The sequence below is a fragment of the Scomber japonicus genome, chromosome 12 (assembly GCF_027409825.1).
Source record: "Scomber japonicus isolate fScoJap1 chromosome 12, fScoJap1.pri, whole genome shotgun sequence".
In the NCBI taxonomy this organism is placed as follows: Eukaryota; Metazoa; Chordata; class Actinopteri; order Scombriformes; family Scombridae; genus Scomber; species Scomber japonicus.
The window spans coordinates 11,862,714-11,886,444 of record NC_070589.1 but is presented as its reverse complement, the minus strand read 5'-3'; the positions used below and the strand labels follow the sequence as shown (position 1 = coordinate 11,886,444).

Below are 23,731 nucleotides of genomic sequence, written 5' to 3'. Positions count from 1 at the left end.
CCTCCATCGAGAGCATTCTTACATAGTGCATTTGTATATGGCACACCAGCTGCACAGTGGCTCAGAGGAAAGCGCTCCAGAGGGTCATCAACACGGCCCAAAAGATCGCCGGCTCTCCCCACACTAGAAGACCTACACAGTTCCCGTTGCATCAAAAAAGCGCAGAACATTATAAAGGACTCCTCTCACCCTGGGCACTCTCTGTTTGAACTGCTGCCATCAGGCAGACGATTCAGATCAGTTAAAACAAGGACAAACAGAGTTTTTATCCTACAGCTATAACTACACTCAATACTTCTAATTAATACTGTTTACTGCAATAGGGCTGTGCAATGACAGGATATAACCGTATGTGGGTATACTTGGACTGTTTTTATGTATAGTATTTATTGATTATCTTTTTCTTTCATTTTTATCTATTTTTTTATTTTTTTTATTTATGAATGATGCATGCACTGACTGGTGAGGGCTTTAACATTATTGTACTTTTGACAATGACAATACAGGATCTATTCTATTCTATTCTATATGTATATATGTAAATATCCTCTGTTTTGATTTGTCAGAAAAAGTACTGGGATTGCTGTCCAGGAGATTTCTCTATTTCATATTTTGTTAATTTCAGATGAGCAAATCTAATGCAGTATCACAAATGCAGTATTCTTTATTCATGCAAGTCATATGCTGTTCTGTCTCTCTGTGTAGCCCTCCGTGTGAAAGGTGACATTGCTTATGTGCCTCACGTCTGGGCCACCTGTCCTGCTTCTAATAATGATGATGATACTTTCCTGAGCTAACCAACACTGTGCATTGACAGTTTGACAGTCTCTTACCGAATGAGATCCAGCAGAGCGTCAGCAGAGCTGGTCATTGGCTTCTTGCTCTCATCAGAGTCCTCCTTCTGAGCGGCTCCCCCTGGATGGATGATGTACACCATGACAATGCCCACTACCACAGCCACAAAGGTGGTCCAGAGGTAGTAAGAGATGGTCATGATGCCCAGGCGGCTGGAGCACTTGGCGTCCAGGGCAGCTAGACCTGACATCAAACTGAAGTATGGAGAGAAAGTGGGAGCACACAGAGGCGGGGAGACAAAAAGACAGATGGTCGTGTTAGAAACTGAGAAGGACAATGTGAAACTGCTGCAACACATCTGTCCTTGTTCTGTGTCAATAACTGTCTGAGCTTCTGTTCCTGCTCTGGGGGACTGAATTAATACAAATGTTTGGCTTATTGGCATTCTGTTGCAGTTATTCAGCTAACAACCTCAGTGTTCATTTGTACTCAAAGCATTTGTGCAGCAAAGGAATAATTGAAAGTGGCACTAAATTATATTGTTAAGCTGCCAGTTGATTAAATATTACTGAGTTATAGGTTCAAAAGCATAGATGCAGATTTATTTATGTGGGCAAGTCAGTTCATGATAAAAGTTGTAAATGTACTTTACAACAGTGTCATGAGTGCCACCAACATTTAAAAGCCAGAATTCATATTGTTCACTATTTACTTTAATAACATACTTATGTGCAGGCTTAAGCAAACCCCCCAACCATCAAAGCTTCAGCTGAGTGTCTGGTTATGACATGACGGCAGCCACTTATCACAACTCTTTGTTTTCAAACCAGAGACTTGATTTACATGAAACACTGCCTCTGCAGAGAGCTGGAGATCTCATACAAGGCCATCTTTGAGAAAATGTTGAACGTGACAGTGAGAGGTAAGCATCAAATCAAAAGATATCCAAGTAATCTGTCTTTCTCTCTCTGTCTCCATATTCACATATGGATCCAGCCATTCAGAGCCTTGTTTGTTCTCACAGAAAAGCCTGGAGGAGGGGGAAAAAGCAACTGTAATCATGAACACTATAAACAGAAGAGAGTCATTTGCATTTAAATGGGCTGCTCTCTATTCTGATATTTATTTTTACTGTGCTGACAGGGTGACATTCACTGTAAGTTTTCAAAAAAGCTCATTCAGTGCTGTTTTCCTCTCAGCTGGTACAGAGAAAATGTGAAAAAAGAAGGCAGGATTTGTGGGAAGTGTGGAGAAACTGTTGAAATAGTGGAACAGCAGGTTGGTGAAGCCAGTGGCAGTAGGAGGAGAGAGTTGGAGAGATCTTTACTGTCTCTTGAGCTGGTGTGACAAGATTTTCCTTCCTGTTCAAAGCGTAATCTGGCTTGTGTTGGCAAGTGTTTTGATGGTGCTGCTCAGTCTCTCTGTGCAGTCGACCTTATTCTGCCATTCCTCTTTTTATCATCCCCAAAATGTACAGCAGTCTCCATTTCCTGTGGATGACTCTGCTTAGTGTGAATGTAAAGTGTTAAGTATGCAGTGCAAGTTGCGCCACTAGGATGCGAGGATGTATGTGATAGCAGATCATTCATTTATCCACAACTGAGTATGCTGAATCAAAAAATCAAAAAGCCTCTAATTTCTGCCTGATTTTTGCAGTGTACAAGTATGAAACTGGTTGAAAGTGTCAGCAGCAACAGCATGTAAAGGCTGCATGCATTTATATAAAGCTGGATTTAAGCACAGGATTATTTATTTTCACTGCACTGCAGCCATAGAACATTTTGACAGCTAGATGGGAAAAAAGATTCATGCAAGTGAATCAAAGCCACATTTGATTTGAACTGAAGCTTAATGATTAAAAGGACAGCTGAGCCTGAGCTAAGAAAGAGGTGGCAATACAGTATGTGCACAAGTGATGGGCTGCTTCCCTACAGCTGGTCTCATTACAATAAAATGACCTTGAATAAAGTTGAGACACTTTTCCAGCTGTACAGGGTAAATATTTCTAATCTTTCAAATTTCTGGATTGTCTGAGCAAATCTAGATAGGGCAAGGTAAAGAAAATACCCTTAAGAATTAAACGTAAAGGAATAGGCCATAGCACATAACATAAGCAAACATTATGTGTACTACTGATGCAAACCCAACATTTCATACTGCCTTTGCTTCCCATTGTTAGCATTCAATTGGTGAAACATGTGGTGACTTTTGTTGTAAAGCAGGAAAAGTAATGGTTCACCAAAAATGGACAATATATCATTTTTAAATATTTAAGGGAGTAATGGAATGAGCAGGAGCAGCTACAGTGAGCTGTTAGATGAGTGGTAACAAGCAACAGGCTGCACTTTCACTTCAGCAAGATAACTGACTTCATTTACTTATTGTTGTGTGGATTTGCACTGTGTGCAGCATGAAATCAAATTGTAATTATTATTACTTCATTTTAAAAACAATATTGGTTTGTCTTGCAGCACTGTAAACAGTTAACCAGTTGCTCCTCTGTTATATTTCTGACTGCTTAACAAAAGCAGGAAACCAGAAAGTTACTGTTCCTGGCCAACAAAATAGTCTGACACAAAACCTGTAAAATACTGTAAAACCACAACTTTTGTTTTCGTGCTTCCATTTTAGCGAAGCTTAAACATGTTGATCAGTGATATTTAAATGTGGTGGTACTGTTGGTGTTTTTAAGACTGCTTCCAGTCTGTCTACTAAGCTAAGCTAACTAACTGTCTCCCTTCTTTACTTACTGTATGTATTAAGCGCACAGACATGAGAGTAGTATCAATCTCAGCATATTCTCCAAATTGCCCAACTATTCCACTCAGCTGCAGTCCCTCAGCTGCTGTCGAGTTGCTAAAAGCACTTTGGCCATCTTTGTAGTTTGAAAGTGTCCCCACTTTTGCTCCCTGCAAACAAACCCTGTCTATGCATATGAATGAAGATGTGAAGCATAAAGGTACAGTGAAGACCAACTAGCTTTCTTTTGTCAGCACATAAAATATGGAGATGGATAAAATGTTTAACAATGCCATTATAAATGAAATGTATTCATGCATTCTTTTATTTTATTTTTGGACTTCTTGCCTTTATTTAGATGGTAACTTGCAGAAATGTCGATAGGAAACAGGGAGAGAGGGAGAGGGGAATCACCTGCAAAATAGGTCCTTGACTGGATTATGTGGCATGCGCTCTAAACACTTGACCACCTGGGTGTTTCACCAGGGTGTTTCATATCTCGAAAACACGCCAATTGTAATTTTTCTTTCTGAATAGTGTTACAGCTACCACTTCTTTTCCCACTCATAGATGTATCCAACCCACTGAATTGCCTGCTGCTTCAGGGAAGCTGATCTGCAGCTGACCTTGCACTTAGCAGGACAGACCCACACAATGAAATTCATCACCTGTCAGCAGGCTTTTTCTTTCAGGAAAGTGTTATTTCCATGTAGTATAGGTGTAATATCTGTCTGACAGATTTAACATATTTTAGCTGGGCCGAATAAGTATCTTCATTCATTGCTACAACATCACAGCTCTCTACTCACAGATACCACTACTTCAGTTTTCACTCTTCACTTACAGAGGTGACAGTGACAGGTGGTCACTTTTGATTCAAGTATTTCTAGTGTTTTGACAAAATAAAAGTAAAAGTGAGTGTTGTTAAAAGTACATTCTACCCTGAAGGACGTCTGTTGCTGCTGCTGCTGCACTCCACTGAACATTCCTATTTCAGTTTCATCATTGTATTGTACTCCAGGAATAAGGTGGGATTACAATTGATTAAATGTCTGCCTATAGCATGTGAGACAGTGTATATATTAGTATGCATAAGTAAGACCATTATGGAGCCAGTATAAAACCAATTAAGTGCTTGATTAGCCAGGATGTGGACACCATCATGATCTGAATTCTCGTTGTACATATTATAAAGTCATACATGCTGCAAATGGAGTGAAGTGGAGGTTATTATTATTCCATGTTGTTAGTGTTGTGGTGTTACTAGAATTACATTGACTAAAATGCAGCTGGTGTGAATAAACCTCGCCCCCTTTGGTATATCAGTATAAGTGCAGCTGCAGCGTTGATTCATTTAGGAGCCTTACAAGCACTAATCAGGGATAAGACTACCTTCAGCAGGAAAATCAGAACACTGTAAATACAGAGTCAAGCTGAAGTGGATTGGTGGTGCACAAAAAGCCACTCATCTGGAAAATGGCAGACAATGATTTCAACTATGGTGTGCTGTTGTAGTCCAGATGTTGACTATCTTGACATGATTTTTTTCATACAGCAGTTCTTTGGGAAACAAAAACAAACAAACAAACAAACAAAAAAAAAGCTTCAGCTGGAGATCATAAAGGGAAAAAAATTACATTTCCTGTTTCAGGGATTTACCTGTGACCCCTTCCTCCTCCTAGCTCTGTGTACTTAAATCTGATAATAATAATGTCAAACAATGAACTCAACAAAAAAGTGAAACGATAGAAATGAATAGCAATGAGTGATTAAAATATGAAGAAGAATTACGTTGGGATTATTTCATTTCATGGACATTAATACTGACAAAGTTTTCTTTTATCTCTGGCAGAATTATTCAAATCAGTTGCTGATTCATCATCAGATCAGATTATTTAGATGTTTCAACATGTAATTTGTCTTTCCTCTACTTTGGATAGATAAGTACTCTTTGTAATTTTAATGTGTTTTGCATCTTAATTCATGTGTGGGATAAATGAAAGTCTTGGTTTGATTTCAAATAGATGAATACTGATAAATGTGTTTTTTTGTCTTGAATCACACACACCCCAACTGATGAAAACATTTGATAATACATATTTCCTCATCAACCGTCAATCAGTTGGGAAAGACAGTAAACTTTATGTAGAAACATACTTCTATCACACTTCTTGCCACATATTCAGTGGGTTATTTGATATTCATTTGATAAAAATTGCATCCAGAAATAATTAAATTAATTGCAACACAGTGACATGGATACATTTGTGTATAAATTGGTAATTAATGCTATCAAGTATGCTATAAATACACTATGAATACAGTGGAACCCCCTCCCCTTGTCACTTGGCAGCAGCGGAAACATTGACACGTTTAAGTGAATGTGCTAAACTTGTTAGCAAACAGTTTTTTATGCACATCCAGCAGATATTAACAATTAGAATTCATCTGGCATAGTGTTTCTGGTCACCTGGAAAATTTAAGTTCAATATTCACTCTTTTTTACATTTATGTATCTCTCCAATAGCTTCAGAGTGAAATATGTGGCTCCTTAGCTGATAAATGTTTATTAGCTAGTAGCTAACTTGCTAACCACATGCTCTGAGGAAGGCTTTATGCTGAAATGCATCAGCAGATTTGTCACCTTACATGAGGTGACTCTTTTTGTTGTTGTTTTTTAACTATGGTGTGCTACCTTTTTTCTGACTTTGTTCTGGAGACTATAGCTATCACTGTCTGTCTGAGAATGAACCAAACAGTTAAATTGTGGACTGAAAAAACAAAATAATCAGCTGAAAGATGCTGTTAACCTCTGCAGCACAAGAGGCAACTGCATAGTCAGGTGACAATTCTCGGACGGATCCACCACTATGAGTCATGTGATCCATTGTTTAATATGAAGATTTTGAGCATGGTAGCTTTAAAATGAAGTCATGTCAGAAGAGAAGTCACAAATGAAGTGTAACTATTTCTCTAATCGTCCTGTGAAGATCCTGACCCCCGGGTTGGGAACCATATACAGAGTGTAGTTGGAAGATCTACACATGGAATTTACGTAAGATTTATGAAGCAAATTGATGAATGAATGTTACTGGGGGATATATGTTGAAATTGATGCTACAGGAGGTAGAACAGACAAAGTATCATCAATAATTACATACAATTAAAAATGAAATTATTAAGAAAAAACATCTTTTTAGAATAGATGTTGCATTGCATTCTTTTTGGTGATCAGAGTAAAACCTGTGAATTCAGAGGAACCCTACACATCAGCTCGTGTTCAGCCTGTTATCAACAGGAAATTGAATCACACACTGAAGAGTGACAGTACAGTAGCTACGCAGTGATTTGTCTCTCTCTGATATCTGAGTCAAGGTAGGATTACAGCGAGTTGCCTGCCATGTGTAGCTGCTTGGATCGTGAGATTCAAACACACGTTCAACAGATCTGCCACAAGATTTTTGGACCATATGGGGCTTATAGTCCTCCCTGCTGCACCTTCGTCGAGCAAGAGCATTACAGTAATCCTTCATCCAGATGAAAAAGAGAAGGCCGAGGCTCCTTGGAGAGGGGTTATCCATGACAACCTCGACAGCTAGTAGTGACACAGTGGCCTTTGATTCAGCAGCTCAGATCAACTTGTATAGACCACGTTGATGACGCTCTACCTCTTATATGAGAATTATGTATGGTCACACTATGTAATCCTGCATACAATTGTGCAAAGGAATTAATAAAATAGATTGATTTTTTAATGGGTCCTTTCTTGAAGAACTGTTCCCTCAAGGCATTTGGAAATCAATCTCATGACAGTCCGTGAGTTAAAACAACCCTGAGAAAAACCAGATTCTGCCCTGCTCACCGACTATACAGTATGTTGTTTGTGAAACAAAAGGCCATCACTACTCTTCTCCTTCTTTTTTTTCTTTTTTTTTTAACAATCAGGAGCATGTCTGGTTATGTCTGTAATCTGTTACTGTTGACAGGTCTCAAATAGCATGCTTGTCACCCTGCTGACAAAAATACTGTTGTTCCTGTAAGAAAGTCAATACAAGTCAGTGTGTGTGAGCATACTGTGTGAACCACTTAAGATGAAGGTCAGTGCTGATCAGTATTGGATAGTTCCAGTCTTGTTCTGATGGAAATGATGAAGTGACAGAGAGTGAAAACAAACAACAAGTCAAGGTGTTAGAACCTGAAGAAGCTCCTTTAATGGCTGTGTGGTGAGAGAGAATGATTGTTACAATGGAAATAACAAGTGTTGCGCTTTTAAAGTGGGTTACTGTTTACTGGCTATCAGGGTCAGTCAGTCAGGAAAATCCTTGCTGCCTTGCTGTACAACGCTGTGTATTTATCTGTCTGTCTGTATGCTGAGATTAAGAAAACCAATCATCTAACTCCATTGCCTGACCTGCTGAACTGACTGATAATATTGAGAGGCAATGCAGTCATTTGCCAGGTCTCTGTTTCCCTCTACGGTCAAATAGCTACAACAGTATTTATAAAGAGACAAACCCAGCAGGTAAAAACATCAATAAAAGAATTTATTAGACAGGAAACAACCAGCAAGGTAAAACACAGAGCAAATGTGTCACATACTGGGCAACGATATTTCTCATCGAAGTGAATATTGCCTCTTGAAGCTATAATTAAGGGACACACCAAAAAAAAAGAAAAAAAGAAGATGATTGGTTTTCTATTGCTCATTCACTCGTTATGTCTTCTTTTTATAATGTCGCGTGTGGATCATTAACCTTGTTACAGCTTCTACCTGCTGAGAAGATCTCAGTCAGAAGTAGGAGAGGAGGAGAGGAGCAGGTTAACCTCAGGTCTCTACACTGAGCCTGAGGAAGGAGGAGCAGGTATGGAAGCCTAATGATGCAAAAAGTAAAATGAGTCACACTACCAAATTATAACACAATCTATATGTTGTTCTACTTGTGTATTTATGTGATACAGGATTTGTGCAATTTACTTTTATTTCTGTTTTTTTATTAGCAATATGTTATAATTTGATAATTGGATACTCTATTTAATTTATATTTATATATTAGAATTGTTTCTAGTCTTTATAATTTACTTTGTAGTATTTGTGATTGTATCTAACTTTTGTATTTATGGTTGTTATTTCCATAAATACCAAAATTATTCATCTATAAAATATCTATATGGGGAAACCTTTCACAGTGCTGCATACTGCATATGATAATTATATATTTAGAAAGTAGAACTAAAGTGATTCATTACAAGATGATTAGTTAAAACATTTCAATTCAATTTCCATTTTGTGAATTTCAAATAAAAGAACAGTCATGTATTTCCTCATTGAAGTTTTCTTATTGTTAAAGTCTCGTCTCGATCTCGTGAACCCAATATCGTGTCTCGTCTCGTGAGCTGAGTGTATCGTCACACCCCTAATACTGCCTTAGCTGTGCTAATGTATGTAACGTAGCAAACAACCTGATCACCTCTTCATGCTGCTGATGCTGAATATGCTATGTATGTTTTAAGATGTGTTATATAAAAAGTATTTGTTAGATTACAGTAAATGCGGCACAGCATTATAGCTTCAGCTCTACAGCTACTTCACCAAACTGTGAGAAGAAAGTACTTTGAGTGAAAACTTATACAAAGCACAAGACAAAACAAACACTTCAGTAATGTGGTGCCCATTACTTCAAATTGAATGAAACCTTGATGAAGGGATGTTTAATGCGGATGAAATGTTAATTACTTGTTGCAAATATGAATTCCAATGTTACCTTGAAATGTTATGCTCTTCAGTGTTGTATATTCTCTGATGATGTGGTCTCACTCTACAGTTGATTATGATTGGCTCCATAGATGGACAACTAGATGAAATATCTTAAAATAACATGCAACAAACTCAGACACCTTTTCAGGCTGAAGAGACTCCTGAACAACTTTGCTTTTGTAGCCAGACAACTATCCATCACAATGTGAGTTTATGAGCACATGGTGTATGCCCAAACCCATTAAGTCACTGTGACATCCAGAAAACAGGACACAAGGATGAAAATTTGAAGCTATAACTAGAATCCTCATTTCCACTCTCTCTCTATCTCTATTATCTCTCTATTCACTAACTCTATTCATATTTGAATCCTATTTCCCTGTACAGTAGTCATGTCTCAAGAAAATTACTGAAGCTCATTTTGCCTCTACTTCTTTTAGTTAGATAACTATTCACAGGGAATTATCTGGCTACCAAGCCTAATCAGGCAATCAATCACCCCACCCCTACATAACAACACAAAATCTCTCCAGAGGGCAAACCCACACACACACACACACACACAAAACATATTTAAATTGTCATTTCCCTCGTGTTCTTTTAATGAGAAATCCAAAAACAGTGGGGAAAGCATGTGGGTGATCAATTAAAATGAACGCTCCATGCCGCTCTAAGAAGAATAACATAGACTTAAATGTTTAGGATGCACAAGTCTATTTTATTTTTAATCTTCAGGAGACTTTGTACATTATATTTAGGGATGTCAATCACTTATTTGAATTTCAGTCTGCTTCTAGAAATGTTAAATCTCACCATAAATCTTTAGAAGGATACCCATTGCTTTCTATGTGTTTTCTGAAAAGCAAAACATACCCAGGAGCTTCACAATCAAGCAAAACATGCTTCCATGCTACATATGACTCATATTCCTACAGACCTTGTCAACAACCTAGAGGACACAATTACCCAGATCTGTTTTTCGATACTCTACACTCACGCCAATTATTTCCTCTTAGCTGTGTGCATCTGACATGTACATGCTTAAAGATACATATGGATAGTGACTGAGAGCTAACTACATGTCAAATGGATATACAGACAAATACAAAGTGAAATGCCTGGAAACAAGTGCTTACTTCAGGGAAGCCATCTCAGTCAAGAAATTGTTACGTGGGGTAGAGCAGATAAACCCAAGAGCAGATACACAGAGGTAGCAAACCAGGGCTAACAAGACAACAGACAGGAGACACAGATAGGAGCCAGAGAGGGAGCACACAGGATGGTGCAGAGGGTATGATCTAGCAGTGTGGATTTAGCAGGATTGAGTGTAAGTAGAGTTCTTCATGGAGTAGGTTGTAGCTAGTGGGGCTCTGCTCTGACTCCAGCACACCTTTCTCCACTCAAACAATCACAAACACAGGGAGAGAGAGGGGGGAGAGCCATTGGGAGAGGTGGTGGAAGCAGGTAGGGAGAGGCAAGACTGAGGCAGGAATTGTCATTTTCCTCTCTCTGCAAGATTTCACACAAATGCGAATGCAATTATCAGCTCTCTGAATACAGTGTGGATCAGCCATATGTTTGTGCGGATGCTGCATATCATTAAAACAGAGCTTCACCTTTGACCTTCAGACCTCAGCCACAGCACTAGTAAACAAGAGCTCCCAAGGGCTTTATTAAAGAAGTAGAAACCACAATAAATCAAACAAAACACAATATTTTGTCCAAATCTCCTCCTGTTAGATACTTGATTTCAATTGCAGTCCTAAAAAATCAAAGAAACATGGAACATAAGGAGGCAGTAAGTGGAGTGGCCATTGATTCTGCATGACGCGTTCATGGGATAATCTGGTTTCCGCTTTGGCTGGTGTGCAGATGGCGCTGGGAGGGAAAAAATGGGGACAGGCAGGCTATAGGGCCGGGGCGGATATTCACCCCTAGATAAGCCCTACTGTACTATGAACCATGTCCACCAGTTGGTCTGTGCATCTCAATTTAGATGTACTGTCTTCTTCCACTGTCATCAGTATGTATGGCAGGAGAGAGACAGAGGGAGAAAAGCACAGCATGTTTATGGCTGTGGCTGGATTGACGTATGTGTCTGCAGAGGGTTGCAAAACTATGCAGATATACCGCAAATCACCACTGACTGGGTGGAAGCGGGGGGATAGTGATTAGTCCCAACACAACAGCTGTGAAGTAACAAGCCATGCCTTCTACCTTCATTATCCATTATTGCCTCCATCGAGTTGAAAGCAGGCACCGGGAACATTGAGTGTGGTAGAGACTCCACAGTAGCTCTGGCAGTCTGACTTGCCTCGAGAGCGCTAAATGTTTGCCGTGATTGCTTTTACATTCCCGTGTGCTCAAGTGGTTTGCTGAACTTGGCAGTGTTTGGCCCTCTGCCTACATCCGCTGTTTCAGATTAGTTGTAATTAATGTCTCTTGCCCTCACGTGCCTCAGGTTTGGCAGGAAACCTGGACGGAAGTGATCTGCTGCTCTATATCTGTGAAACTGTGGAAACGGATCATCACTATGCATGAGTACACAAATACATTCTTATACTGCCTTTTGCCTTCAATAACATAAAAAAAACAGAAAGAAACAAAGAGGAAAAAGACACAGACACACTGACTGATAGAGACAGTGAGACAGGCAGACAGAGAGAGACAGAGAGAGGAAGGGAGGATTAACTTCTCATCCAGTCTTTGCTGTTGCATAGATTGTAAGTAGCTTATTGCACAAAGCACCCTGCATGTAACCGGTGCGTTTGCATGATTTGTTTTGGGAGTTTTTTTGTGGTGAACATCACTGACCTCATGCAGGCAACTAAGAGCTTTGGGCCTAAAATAGTCAAACTGGAGGATCTGGCAGGATGTACACTCATAAAAAATGCATCTAAAGCTATAAAAGGGCAACAGGTTTACTTCAATATATACATTATTCTTTAATCCTTGATGTTTGAATGGGGTAATTGCTTTAAAAATCTCATAAAGTTTGTGCTTTTTTTCTACATAAATCAACGAATGTACAGTCATGCACAGTTAGAGTACCAAATCTTGTTGGCTATGCATAAAAAACTTTGGATTTACATCCAATACCAGTGCAGGAAGTAGTGTGTCCTTTATGTAGCAAAGCTGATGTAGGGTTGTGGAGGTTGGGTTGGTGGATGATGAGCGTGTAATACATTCAGCTTTCATGCAATTTATTTGCATAATGTAATTGTGGGTTTTGCAGAATTGGTGTTCTTGTCTGGCAGTAAAGAAGGTCAGAGTTATTATGTGATAAAATGCAATAATTTCCTTACTTTGCTTTGTAAATTTCTAATTGAGGTTGCAATTTCACGCATCTCCCAGCGTACTGTTCAACAAACCCAACAGACTAGCCTGGGTTGATTTGTTAAAGGTGGGTTTACAGGCGGATTAAATAATAAACTAAAATTATGAACATTGGGGTCTGTCTGTGAACAAAGCTGCACCATTTAAAAGCATATGTTATGATGTTAATTAATTCATAGGAATAAGAAAACAGAGCAAACATGGCCAAACTGACCATAGCACTATCATGGACAGATAATTGATTTGATGCAGAATAAGGCCAGTATAAACACAAAAAGAAAATGGTAATTAAATGTTAAAAAACAGCATGATACAGATACCAAACAACAAAATGGACCTAGACATGCATGATAAATTACTACTGTAACTTGCACAGTATCAGGGTGTCAAGGGCAGATGTTGTCTTTAATTTTTCATTTATAAACCCTAAGTGGAAAACTCATAATCTCAATATAATGTAACTGTGTAACTCAGTACACAGTGCATAAACTAATTTACATATACAATTAGAATGAATTACCCTTTCAGTTTCAGGAAACGTCTTATTGTAGACCCCAACTACTCACATGGCTCCATATGACCATTCGGGGGAAAAATGCCTCTTGGGGAGCAAGACCAAACATAATCAATTCTCTCTGAAGCCACTACAAAGCAAATCCAAATACATCATGTGGGGTCAGCAGCTCTGATTTCTCAGATGGCACATCTTCAAAGTGATATTACCTCTGCCAGAAGCAACAGTGTGATACCATCAAAATTATTCTACAGCATATGGCAGCGAAACTCATTTTATATGGAGGTGCAGGAGATTGACTCATGTGACACTCATAGTGCCTCAGATATATACAACTCATTTTGCCCATTAGAAATTCAAATAAATGTGGGTTTGCAAACCATCCAACACTGCAAATGTAACCCAACAGTATTTTCATTCCAAAATATGTCAAAGAGCTACAACGTGAATTGCAGAGAAATGTGATTTGCATCCAGAACCAGCAGGTGATGGTGATAAACTAGAAAATACTAAGGAAAGTGTAAAATATTTTGTGTTTGAAGTCCCTCCTTTTAATTCTTTATTGCGACCCGACAAATTTTATTTCTCAAGCACATACCAGCATTGGAAGTCAGTTTCCGCCCAAATAATTATACTACTTTTAACAAGTTTGGCATTTGCCACAAATGGCAAATTGTATATTTTTATGTGTGGGTGTGTGTGGAGCTGTGCTGCTCTTACCTGGACACGACAAGGGGCAAAATTAACATTTTCAACATCCTCATTAGTAGCTCTCCGGGAAACTGGAAGTATTTCACCTCCTGTAAGTGACAGAGAAAAACATACTGTTATAACACAAACTTTTATAATACATGCAAAACACATGATGTAAGTATTTGCTCAGCATACCTGCAAGATACCTTTTTTTAGGACAAAGTGCAAGTTGCTGTGGAGTTTTTTCATTATACTAACCAGATGTCAACCAATCACTGGTTCATTGATCTAACCATATTATTGGTGAGTGTGTTAGACTTTCTGGTATTTTGTTACAAGACATACTTCCATAAATTGTAGTGCATTTCTATTGAAGAATGTCTCCAAAATAAGTTTATACAAGGTGTTCCACAGGGATCAGTGCTTGGTACTCACTACTTTTATTTAAAATATGTTATGTTACAGAAATACATTATTCTATTAATCAGGCTCATCTAGATTACCTTTAACTAGTTCATTCAATTATTAAAGCCATTGATGCTGTATACTACTCCATGTGCTGCAGGTGTTTACAAAAGAGAGTTTGAAGAATAGGCAAGAAAACTTAAAAGTGATGAAGTGTCAAGAAGAATTTCATTTCATTTTTCATGTCAACTTCAATCCTCACAATGATAATGATATTCAGGTTTCTATCAATTAAATAACTTTGAAATATTGGGAAGAAATGTGTAAACTAAACTGGACTTCCTAAAAGACTGTGAGAGACTTAGAGAACACATTATTCACACAATTGACTTTTAGATTATTTTTTAAGTCTTCTATAAAATCTGAATGGATTTGCTTCACAAAATATGTTACACCTACTGAAAAGTGTATGAGCCACCTAAGGTCATTCCCCGGTGACTCATGCTGTCCTAACAATTAATTCAAAGTCTAGAGCTGCTTTTAGCTTTTATGCTCTTTGTTGGTGAAATTGTCTCCCCCCACAAAACCTTTTCAGTTTCCTGTCAATATTGTCTGTTGCCTTTTAGTACCTGAACATACAACATAACCTTTTACACAAACATGTTTTTTGTTTGAGTGTTTTAGAGAGTGCATCTCTTTACAGTGCCACCTGCTCTTCCACTTCCTCCCATCAGGAAGAAGACTTCAGTCCATCAAGACCAGCAGGACCAGACACACGAACAGTTTTTATCCTAGAGCTGTATCCCTTCTTAATCGCACTAAACATTTGAATGGATTGCACTAACTGCATTATATTGCAACTGCACTTTTTTTTACTGTAGCAATATTTATTGTATCTACTGTATGTCATCTTTGTACTTTAACTTGTCTGGTTTTCTGTCTTAGCTTTTATACTTCATCATTATGGTATGCAACTACCAAAGCAAATTCCTTGTATGTCTTTGACTACTTGGCAAATAAAGCACATTTGACCTTTGACCTTTACATGTAAGACAATAGTCTAATCACATTTTGTTGATACATTAGATTTAAAGCATACAAAGAACATTTTCCAATGCAGACTACATAAGTGCAACATCTCTACCCCAGTTTCCTGTCTCTCTGCACATTCAACTCTTCATGACAATTTCATGACAATCCATCCAATAGTTGTTGATATTGCCTAGAAACGTGTAAATGTGGCTAAAAAATATTCAAACATGGGATAATGGAGTATTGCAGCCCCTTGAGAGTAAGGAATAAAAATGAACAAAATGTGTCTGATATGTTTTTCACACCTTGGTAGCTTGATGTTGTCAGGTGAGAGATGACATGTATGTTTTGTCTTACATTTTAAATGTTAGTTTAAAATGAACACATTGCGTCATTATGCTACCTCTAACTTAATATTCAGTACATGTGTACTGAACAGTGGTCTGTTACAGAGAGTTAAAAAATGTCTGATGTAGCTAATGTACCTAATGTCAGACAAAAAGGTAACCATGCTGAGTGACCATAATTGAGGATGTCTCTGCATACTTAACTCACATCTATTTAAATACACTGTATTAAGAAATCGAGCATCCTTCTGCTTCTGCTGCGCTCTGTTTCTGGACACAATGTTAAACATTATATAACTACTTTATTGTTTAATTACATTATTTACCTGTGGAAAAATCAGAGCTCAGAGCTGCACCATGTATTCAGATTATATAACTTAATTCATTTAACTCTTCACGAAAGCAGCCATATTATTAGATGCACAGTTACATGTATGTGTTTGACTAGTCATTCTAAATAGTAATCTTCACAATTAAGCCTTGTTTATTGTATTGAATGATATCTGTATGGCTGTTTCCTCATCAGTATTCAATGAGTTCTCACTGCCACAGAGGTGTTATACAGCCGCTGAGGGTTATGTTTCACTCATATGACATTTTTGTCTAGTTTTATAAAGTGCTTTAGAAGCTTTTCCTGGTTTGTCAAGGGGCTTATGTGAAACTCTATCACCCATGAAACTTCACACAGTGTCTACATGTGCTTTTTATTGGTTGGTTGCTATTCAGCAGCCAACTTCTGATGTTGGAAGTCAGAGGTTTCCTTGAATGTAGTGGAAATAAGAATGTTTTATCAGATTTTCAACAGTCCCATCTTGCAACTATATATCCAACCATTAAAATGGCAACTTCATATTCTTTGGTTCATAGAAAATTAAAAGAAACTGTAAGTTTTGTGCTTTGTGGATTGACAATGAAAAGAACAAAAACTGACACTTCAAGTGGTGAGCAACAGGAAATATTAGAGTATATAAAAAGACTCTAATACATATATATCAGGTTCTTGTTCACAAGTAATTATGTAGTGTGAGATGGTTTGATGTGTCTGTTCAGCCTCAAGATGACACTCTCAAGTCATCCAGCCCTCATTCATGGTCACATATTCCAGACAATTGCCATTATGAACGTCCTGTGCAAGTCAGCTACACTTAAAGCTGCTGTGTATGACCCACAGAAAATAATCACCCAACTCAACAAATTGTTTTATTGTCTTCCTCCTGCTTGTTTTAGTTTTGCCATTCCCAAATGTATGTCAGTCTTTTTGTGTTGCCCCCAAATTGTTAAAAATGTATTAGTGCAGGTTTAACAAAGGTTTTCCAATAAGAAACAAAATGTCTGGGGTCACTTAGCTAATGGAGCTTTCATGACACAGTAGGAAATGCCCAGGTGTTGATAATGAGATTAATGATGGCTGACTCCCATTTAGCTGCTTCACTTTCATGGTCTTGACATTGCTCTCGGCCATTGCTTAATGTTATTAGTGACACCTGTGCTTTTGCATCTGTGCTGAAAAGGGAGGCAAAGTAAAAAAAATAGTGGCAAGAATATTCTGTTAAAACACCCTCCCAGTTATTATATCTTGATGAGAGTAAGACATGAAGCTAAAGCGGCAGTAGAAAAAAAAACCCCAAAGGTGAAGAGTTGGGAATGGAAATCAAATTTAAGTACACCACATCTGCGCAGTGACATGACTGAGCAGTAAAAGCTTTTTGCTTCTGGTTTGGAGTCAGAGAGCTTTTAGGGCTGAAAGGCTGTGTATGTGTGTGCAGGGGGCACATTGGGATATTTTGTGTTATTTTATGTCAAGTCTGTGTGTGTACACATGCATCTCCTGTATGTGCTCATGTGTGTATATATATATATATATATATATATGTGTGTGTGTGTGGGGGGGGGGGGGGCAGGGGGGTGTATTGTTTTTGTGCAGGATGGACAAACACAGCTGTCACTGCGTCGGCATCTGCTAGCAGCGGAACAAACACACTGGCTGTTTCTACTAGAGATTTGGTATACTCTCACACCACAGATACACGCACACACACATGCAGGCACACACTTAAAGTCCACGTTCTGGCACGTCATTTATGTGCAAATAAACATCCATCCAACATCCTTGGATCCAGCCTTGCATCAAATCCCTGTCTATTGGAGTGACGTCTGAAACGCTGAATGTGTTATGACCAATGTCTGTGTCCAATGAGAATTTAATGAACTGCAGCAGGGTGTCACATTTGTTTCCTGCTTGAGTAAAGCAGTTTGGTTGCTCAGAACTGTGATTTTTCAGTAGAAATGCTTTATGATAAGATGCTGATGCTGACACAATGAGCCAGTATAGAGCAGAACGGATGCTGGTTATTAATGTAAAGACGCAATCCACTGTTTGACATGCTTGTGCTGTAATTTAAAACTAAAGTGAAAAATGTCTGTTCAGTTGCATTGATAACAAACTTCGAATTGTATCAATCAATAAAAGAAAAAACAAATCTGCATCCATTGCACAAAAGTCCCCTCTTATTTGTGAGGCATAGAGACAGCCTAAAGGCCAATGTGAAGGCTCATGAATGCCCTGCATCAAAGCCAACACACATAGCACCATAACACACACACCCCTCCACCCCAAACTCTTACTTTCACCTTGTATTCATGACCGTCCTCACCTTTGTCTCTTCCATAACCCTGCCAGCTGCCACACAGTAGCCTCTAATCCACCACGATCCCCTTCATTCTACACTAAAATATTTAAACCCTTTTTTCACTGTGACAGAAACAAAGATGAAGAGAGAGAGAGAGAGAGAGAGAGAGAGTTTTGTGCTGCTCTGTTTCTGCTCTCTTCAAGGGATAGAAAAGCTTCTCATGTATGTCTTGTAAAAAAAAAACTCAAACAAACAAGCAAACAAAAACCAACTGTCAACCTTAATTGTTCTGTTTGTGACAGAGACAGAAATGAGCCTTGTTCCTCCATTCTCCCTAATCCCAATATTTGTTGTTGTTCAACCATCACCTCTTGGCAAAGCCACTCAGGAAGCAACTGAGAGCTGGTTTTAGTGTTTGGTCACCATACCAACAACATAAGTAGCGCAGTGCCTCAGTATAATACATAAGTTTTGGTAATAATACAAGTTAGATGAACCATTTTCAATTTATTTAAATCAAAGTACACTAATATAGAGTCTGACATATTTAAGATTTCAATTCTTACACCAAGATCCAATTACTGGATCTTTTCCAGTGCTTTCAGTACAATCTGGTGGCCTTCATCAGAGTCAAAGACATACATGTCCTGCTATCGAGTTGTCAAGACAACTGAAGCATCTCCATGACAACTGAGCAAACTACATCCACCGATGAAGGTTTTTTTTTGGTGTATAAATTGGATCTTTTGTGCTTTTAGCCATCCTAGCATTGTGGTTTCAGGCAGTACCAGTCCAGCACTTGGTTGTTCCAGACTGAAGTATCTCAACAACTATCACATGGAATGCAAAATTTTACACTGACATCCATTGTCCCTACAGGATGAATTAACTGAGAGTGGTAATTCCCAAGACATTTTATCTAGTGCTAACAACAAGTCAAATTTGTAATTAGCCCAAAACTTTGGTTTAAATATTAACATGCTAATAGGCTAGAGATCATAGCAACCATTATACCTGCTAAACATCATCATGTTAACTTTGTCATTGTGAGCATGTTAGCAAGCTGATATTGGCATTTAGCGCAAAGCACCACTTTGCCTTTGTACAGCATCACAGAGCTCCTAGCTGTAGACTTGTAGTCTTGTTATTGTAAATTGTCAAAAAAGTTAGAAGGAAATATAAAAGCTGTAGTCAACACTGGGAGCCATGTAGCTACTGTTGATTGATTTCACATGATGACTAATTTTGTGAACTCGCTGTAATAAATTCAGCCCACTGGCTCCTGTTGCCCCCTGTGACCCTGAACAGGAAAGGCAGTATGAAGTGGTCGCATGTTTATAAGCACATCTTTTCACTTTAACCCATAAAGACTCATAAAGAAGTAGCTTCTGCACATACTTCCTGCAGTATCTTAACCACATCATGTGGGAGGATAAAGTGATTTAGCCTTTTGTTTAGTACACTGAAACTGCTGTGAACCCCATCAGCAGTTTGTCAGAGATTGAGATTCTCCACTTGTATAAGTACGAGTTAGCTCTCATGTACACTGATTCTTCTTAAGGGACGTGTGTGCTCCAAATAAAATAGACAACTGTTACTATTGTAAGAGCATTGCCTTAGGACTTAGCACTTCATGCAAAACATGGATCAAACAAAGATCTGAAATTGCCTTGCTAGAATTTCCACTGACAATGCATGCATGCTCAACCATTAATTGTAATAACTACGCACATGATGAATACAAATGCACACATACACCCACCTCCTCCAATGGGAAGAATGTCAGCAGCCAATTTCAAAACTATTATTTTTTCTGTCATTATTTCAAGCTCCCTTAAAATTGCAACGTTTCACTTTGTCAGTCAAATGTACTTGAACAGAGGGTTTTTAAAATATAAATTCACACATAAAGGTAGTAATAATCTTTTCTTTTCCACTTCCCATTCTATCTAGGATGAATTATATAAGTGAATACGAATGGTATGTTGTTGACTTGATGTCTCTGTGAGTGATTGACAACTAATCTCCCCACCGGCAATCCCTTTCCATGGAGTTCATCTGAGAGGCTGCAGGCAATCAGAGCGACTGATGAGATACCATTTCGCATTCTAAAAAAGGCATAAAAGAAACATAGTTCCTGCTCCTGGGAATGTTCTGTATCAGTGGAGAAACTGGCTTTCGGATGAGTTTCAACCCCCTTTCATGCAGCATTATTCTCTCAGCCAGTAAGCTTCATAACGCTGTAATTTTACACTGTTCTGCAGAGTGAGCAGTTATGATAAAGAACCTTGCATCAGTCTCGTAGGCGTAATTGAACAGCCATCAGCACAGTCTTTTCCTCCCTCCATCTGTCAGAACCACAATCCACCATTCATTAAAATCTCCCTGCCTTATATGGCAGACTGCGGGGGAAAAAACTATATTTTGGTAGAGTTGTATGGGCTAAGAGAGGCTGGTTTATAGTAAACACTTTTATTTAAATCAAGTGTTTGTGTTTGGTCAAGTGTGTGTATCTGTCCCTTTGTGGGGACTTCTCATCTAGGGACAAGTCCCCACACGGTTAATTTTAGGGTTAAATTGGTTTACGGTTAAAATCAGAATCATGACCAGGTTGGGGTAGAGGTTGTGTCTAGGCATGTGATGGACATAGTTACTCCTCCAGAAAGTCATGTAAGTCAATACAACACCCTCTGAAAGATAGCGCATGTACATGTGTGTGTGTTTGTGAAAATGTTAGTGTGGAGCACACGGAGAGTAGATGTAAGGAACGGGGAATTGGGTAATCTCCTGCATTAGGAGTCATGGTGTCTGAATCCATCTCTGTATTTAAGAAGGAGACAGGGGGTAATAGTCAGACACTTTTGGGGGGAGGGTAAAGCGGATGAGCAGGCGAGTGTGTTTGGGGGGTAACCAGGGTTTACAGGGGAACCAACTGACCTGCTCGGAGAGGTGCTTGCCTCTGAGGAAGAAGCCCAGCAGGCAGCCTATGACCACAGCCAGCACAGAAAGGATGAGCAGTCCGTTCTGCTTGCACACATTCTTCACCCGCCCCCACACTTCATCCAGAGCCACCGCCATCCTCCTCCACCTCCTCCTCTCCTCCTGCTTGTCCTGGTCCTGACTGCAACTTTGCAACCACCCTCAGAGAAACCCACCAGAGCAGCCCCCCCTTTGCCACTTATTCAGCCATATAGATTCAGGACACAGCAAACAGCCGCCAACACTTTGTAGAAAACAGCAGGGCCTGGACGCAGCACGTGGGATGAGATAGATGGATGTAGACTGATAAAGGTGGGATTTAGAAATAAGAAATAACGAAGGAAGAAAGAAAAAGATTAAAGAAAGAAAAAAAAAGTTTGGATTTGATTAACGGAGGGAGGTGAAAAGTAAAATTAAAGAGGTAGTCGTCCAACAATAAAGCACTTCAGGAGTTCCTCTATTCCTTTTCCAAGCTGCTTCCTTGGTTATTCCACATGAGACTAACAGCAGCACACAGACAACCTTTCTATCACTGTCTGTCTCTCTCACCCAGTCAGTCACCTCCCTCCCTGTCTCTCTGCCCCCACCCCAACGTGTTCCTCCTGATGGCCAACAGGGGGCTCTGCGACAGCTGGTGGTATTGTCATCAGGGTTAATACTACGATCCTATTAGGCCGTGCTGCACGACTCAGATCTAAGGCTGGATTAGAGAGCTCTCTGAACAATTGGACAGCGGATTGTTCCAGACCACAGAAAAAAAGAAGAAAAAAAATGAATAGAAAAAATGTGCACAAGTGACATGAGGTAAATAATAAAAGAAACACAGTAAAGTTCATTACATTCACAGTGCCACAGTCACAAGAAATAAGCAAGACACATTCACTGTTGTCTGCGTCATTTTGGTAATATATACACCATGGTAAAATATTAATTTCAATCTCACAGCTGGAAAGCAAAGACCAGCAAATATTGATAATAGTGCTGCAGGTAAGGTGTGGAATTGTGTTCTCTGCACATATAAATTTATACCATCAAATCCTGGAAATTTGCTATTTATCTGCAACGCTTTACACCTAGAAGGCTACTTTAGACATCTCAAGCTGACGGGATAGCTTGTAAGCTGTACCATGTGTGTTCTTGAGCCGTCAGTTGCTGCTTGGGCTAATGACAGTATATTGATGTGGCCTGGTATAAATGACACCTTAAAAGTGGGAATATTATCAGGAAAAAGAGACTCATGTTGTGCCACGTGTTAAACAAATGGGGCCTTGACTCTATCGTCAGCAATGATGGAAAGTGTAATGAGAGTGTAGAAAGAAACATCACTGAGGAATCGCCTATTTTTAATTACCGGACCAATTGCATCTAAGCATCAAAGAATAAAACTTACAGACATTTAGAAGATATAGAAGCAATAAGGAGTGGTGGATAGAGGGTCAGCCTCTATCACACATGCTGCTTACTGTTGCTTAATATACTTTCAGGGTATGCTTAGTATACACCAAGATTGTCCTCATGTGTGAAAACAATCACACATAATAATTTAAATAAACTGTAATCAAATGGATATCAAGGCCAAGACATACAGACTTTAATGATTTGACAGATGTGAAGAGTGCTAATTGGATAAAGACCCAAAGAGCAAATTACTAAAAGGGTTATTGATAAAAAAAATGTTGTGAAAATGACCACGTTAAAGAAGGACATGCACATGAACACACACAAAGGAATCTTCATGGGTACGGTGGTACGTTCATTTAAAATAAAAGCATTCAATCAACAATTCCCTGGAGTTCACACAGGAACAGAAGGCAGACTCTGCAGTTATTTGGGAAACATTATTCTGAGCATGTCCTGCAGTAAGATTATTGACAGATAGAGTCCTTTCACCACTCCACTCCACCCTATCTCCCTTAATTAGCTTCTTTCTTCAAACACTGCTACAAACCCATTCATATCAGGGGAAATTATCTTCCACTGAGAGACATGTTTTTGTGCGCTGTATAAAAATGGAAAAGATACTTAATCTAGACTGCTGTGAAGCCCTCCTAGATGCAGGGAGATGGATATGTTATGTCCAGAGTGAACAAAACTGAATTCAAACCTGAGAACTCCAATTAGGTTATATGACTGAATACAATGAAGTGTATAATAGAAATGAAACTGTCACTCTTTCATGCAACAGGCAGTACTAGTCAGTGTCAGTGGGATTTAACAAATATATGAATCACAGACAGAAGAGTTTTTTTCTGCCTTTGATGAATTTTATTTCCCTGTTTTCTATTTTGAGATTTTTGAAAAAACTCTATGCGGTCGCTCCCTTTCATGCTTTTATCATAAAAGTGAATCTTCCATCAGTCATGTATTACTGACAAAAAGGAGAAATGATTGCCCCTCACAAGCCTCCTGCATGTGTTGTACCTACACAGTCCAATTAGGGAGCATGTAACAGGAAAGAGTGACCATAATGGCCATGTTTTGTATGTTTTCAAATGTAGCATAATCA

The 23,731-nt window shown here is 38.9% G+C and overlaps 1 protein-coding gene across 2 annotated transcripts in view; it reads right to left on the bottom strand.

The window, feature by feature from the left end:
* The window catches only part of slc1a7a (solute carrier family 1 member 7a), a 32,881-nt gene extending 11,557 nt beyond the window's left edge, over positions 1-21,324 (bottom strand). For both annotated transcript variants that reach the window (XM_053330057.1, XM_053330058.1), the window contains exons 1-3: positions 21,184-21,324; positions 13,860-13,939; positions 834-1,049 (exon numbers count right to left, since the gene is read on the bottom strand). In XM_053330057.1, the coding sequence (XP_053186032.1) occupies positions 834-1,049; positions 13,860-13,939; positions 21,184-21,324 (437 nt within the window). The remainder of the gene's footprint in view (positions 1-833; positions 1,050-13,859; positions 13,940-21,183) is intronic.
* Between the last annotated feature and the right edge of the window lie 2,407 nt (positions 21,325-23,731).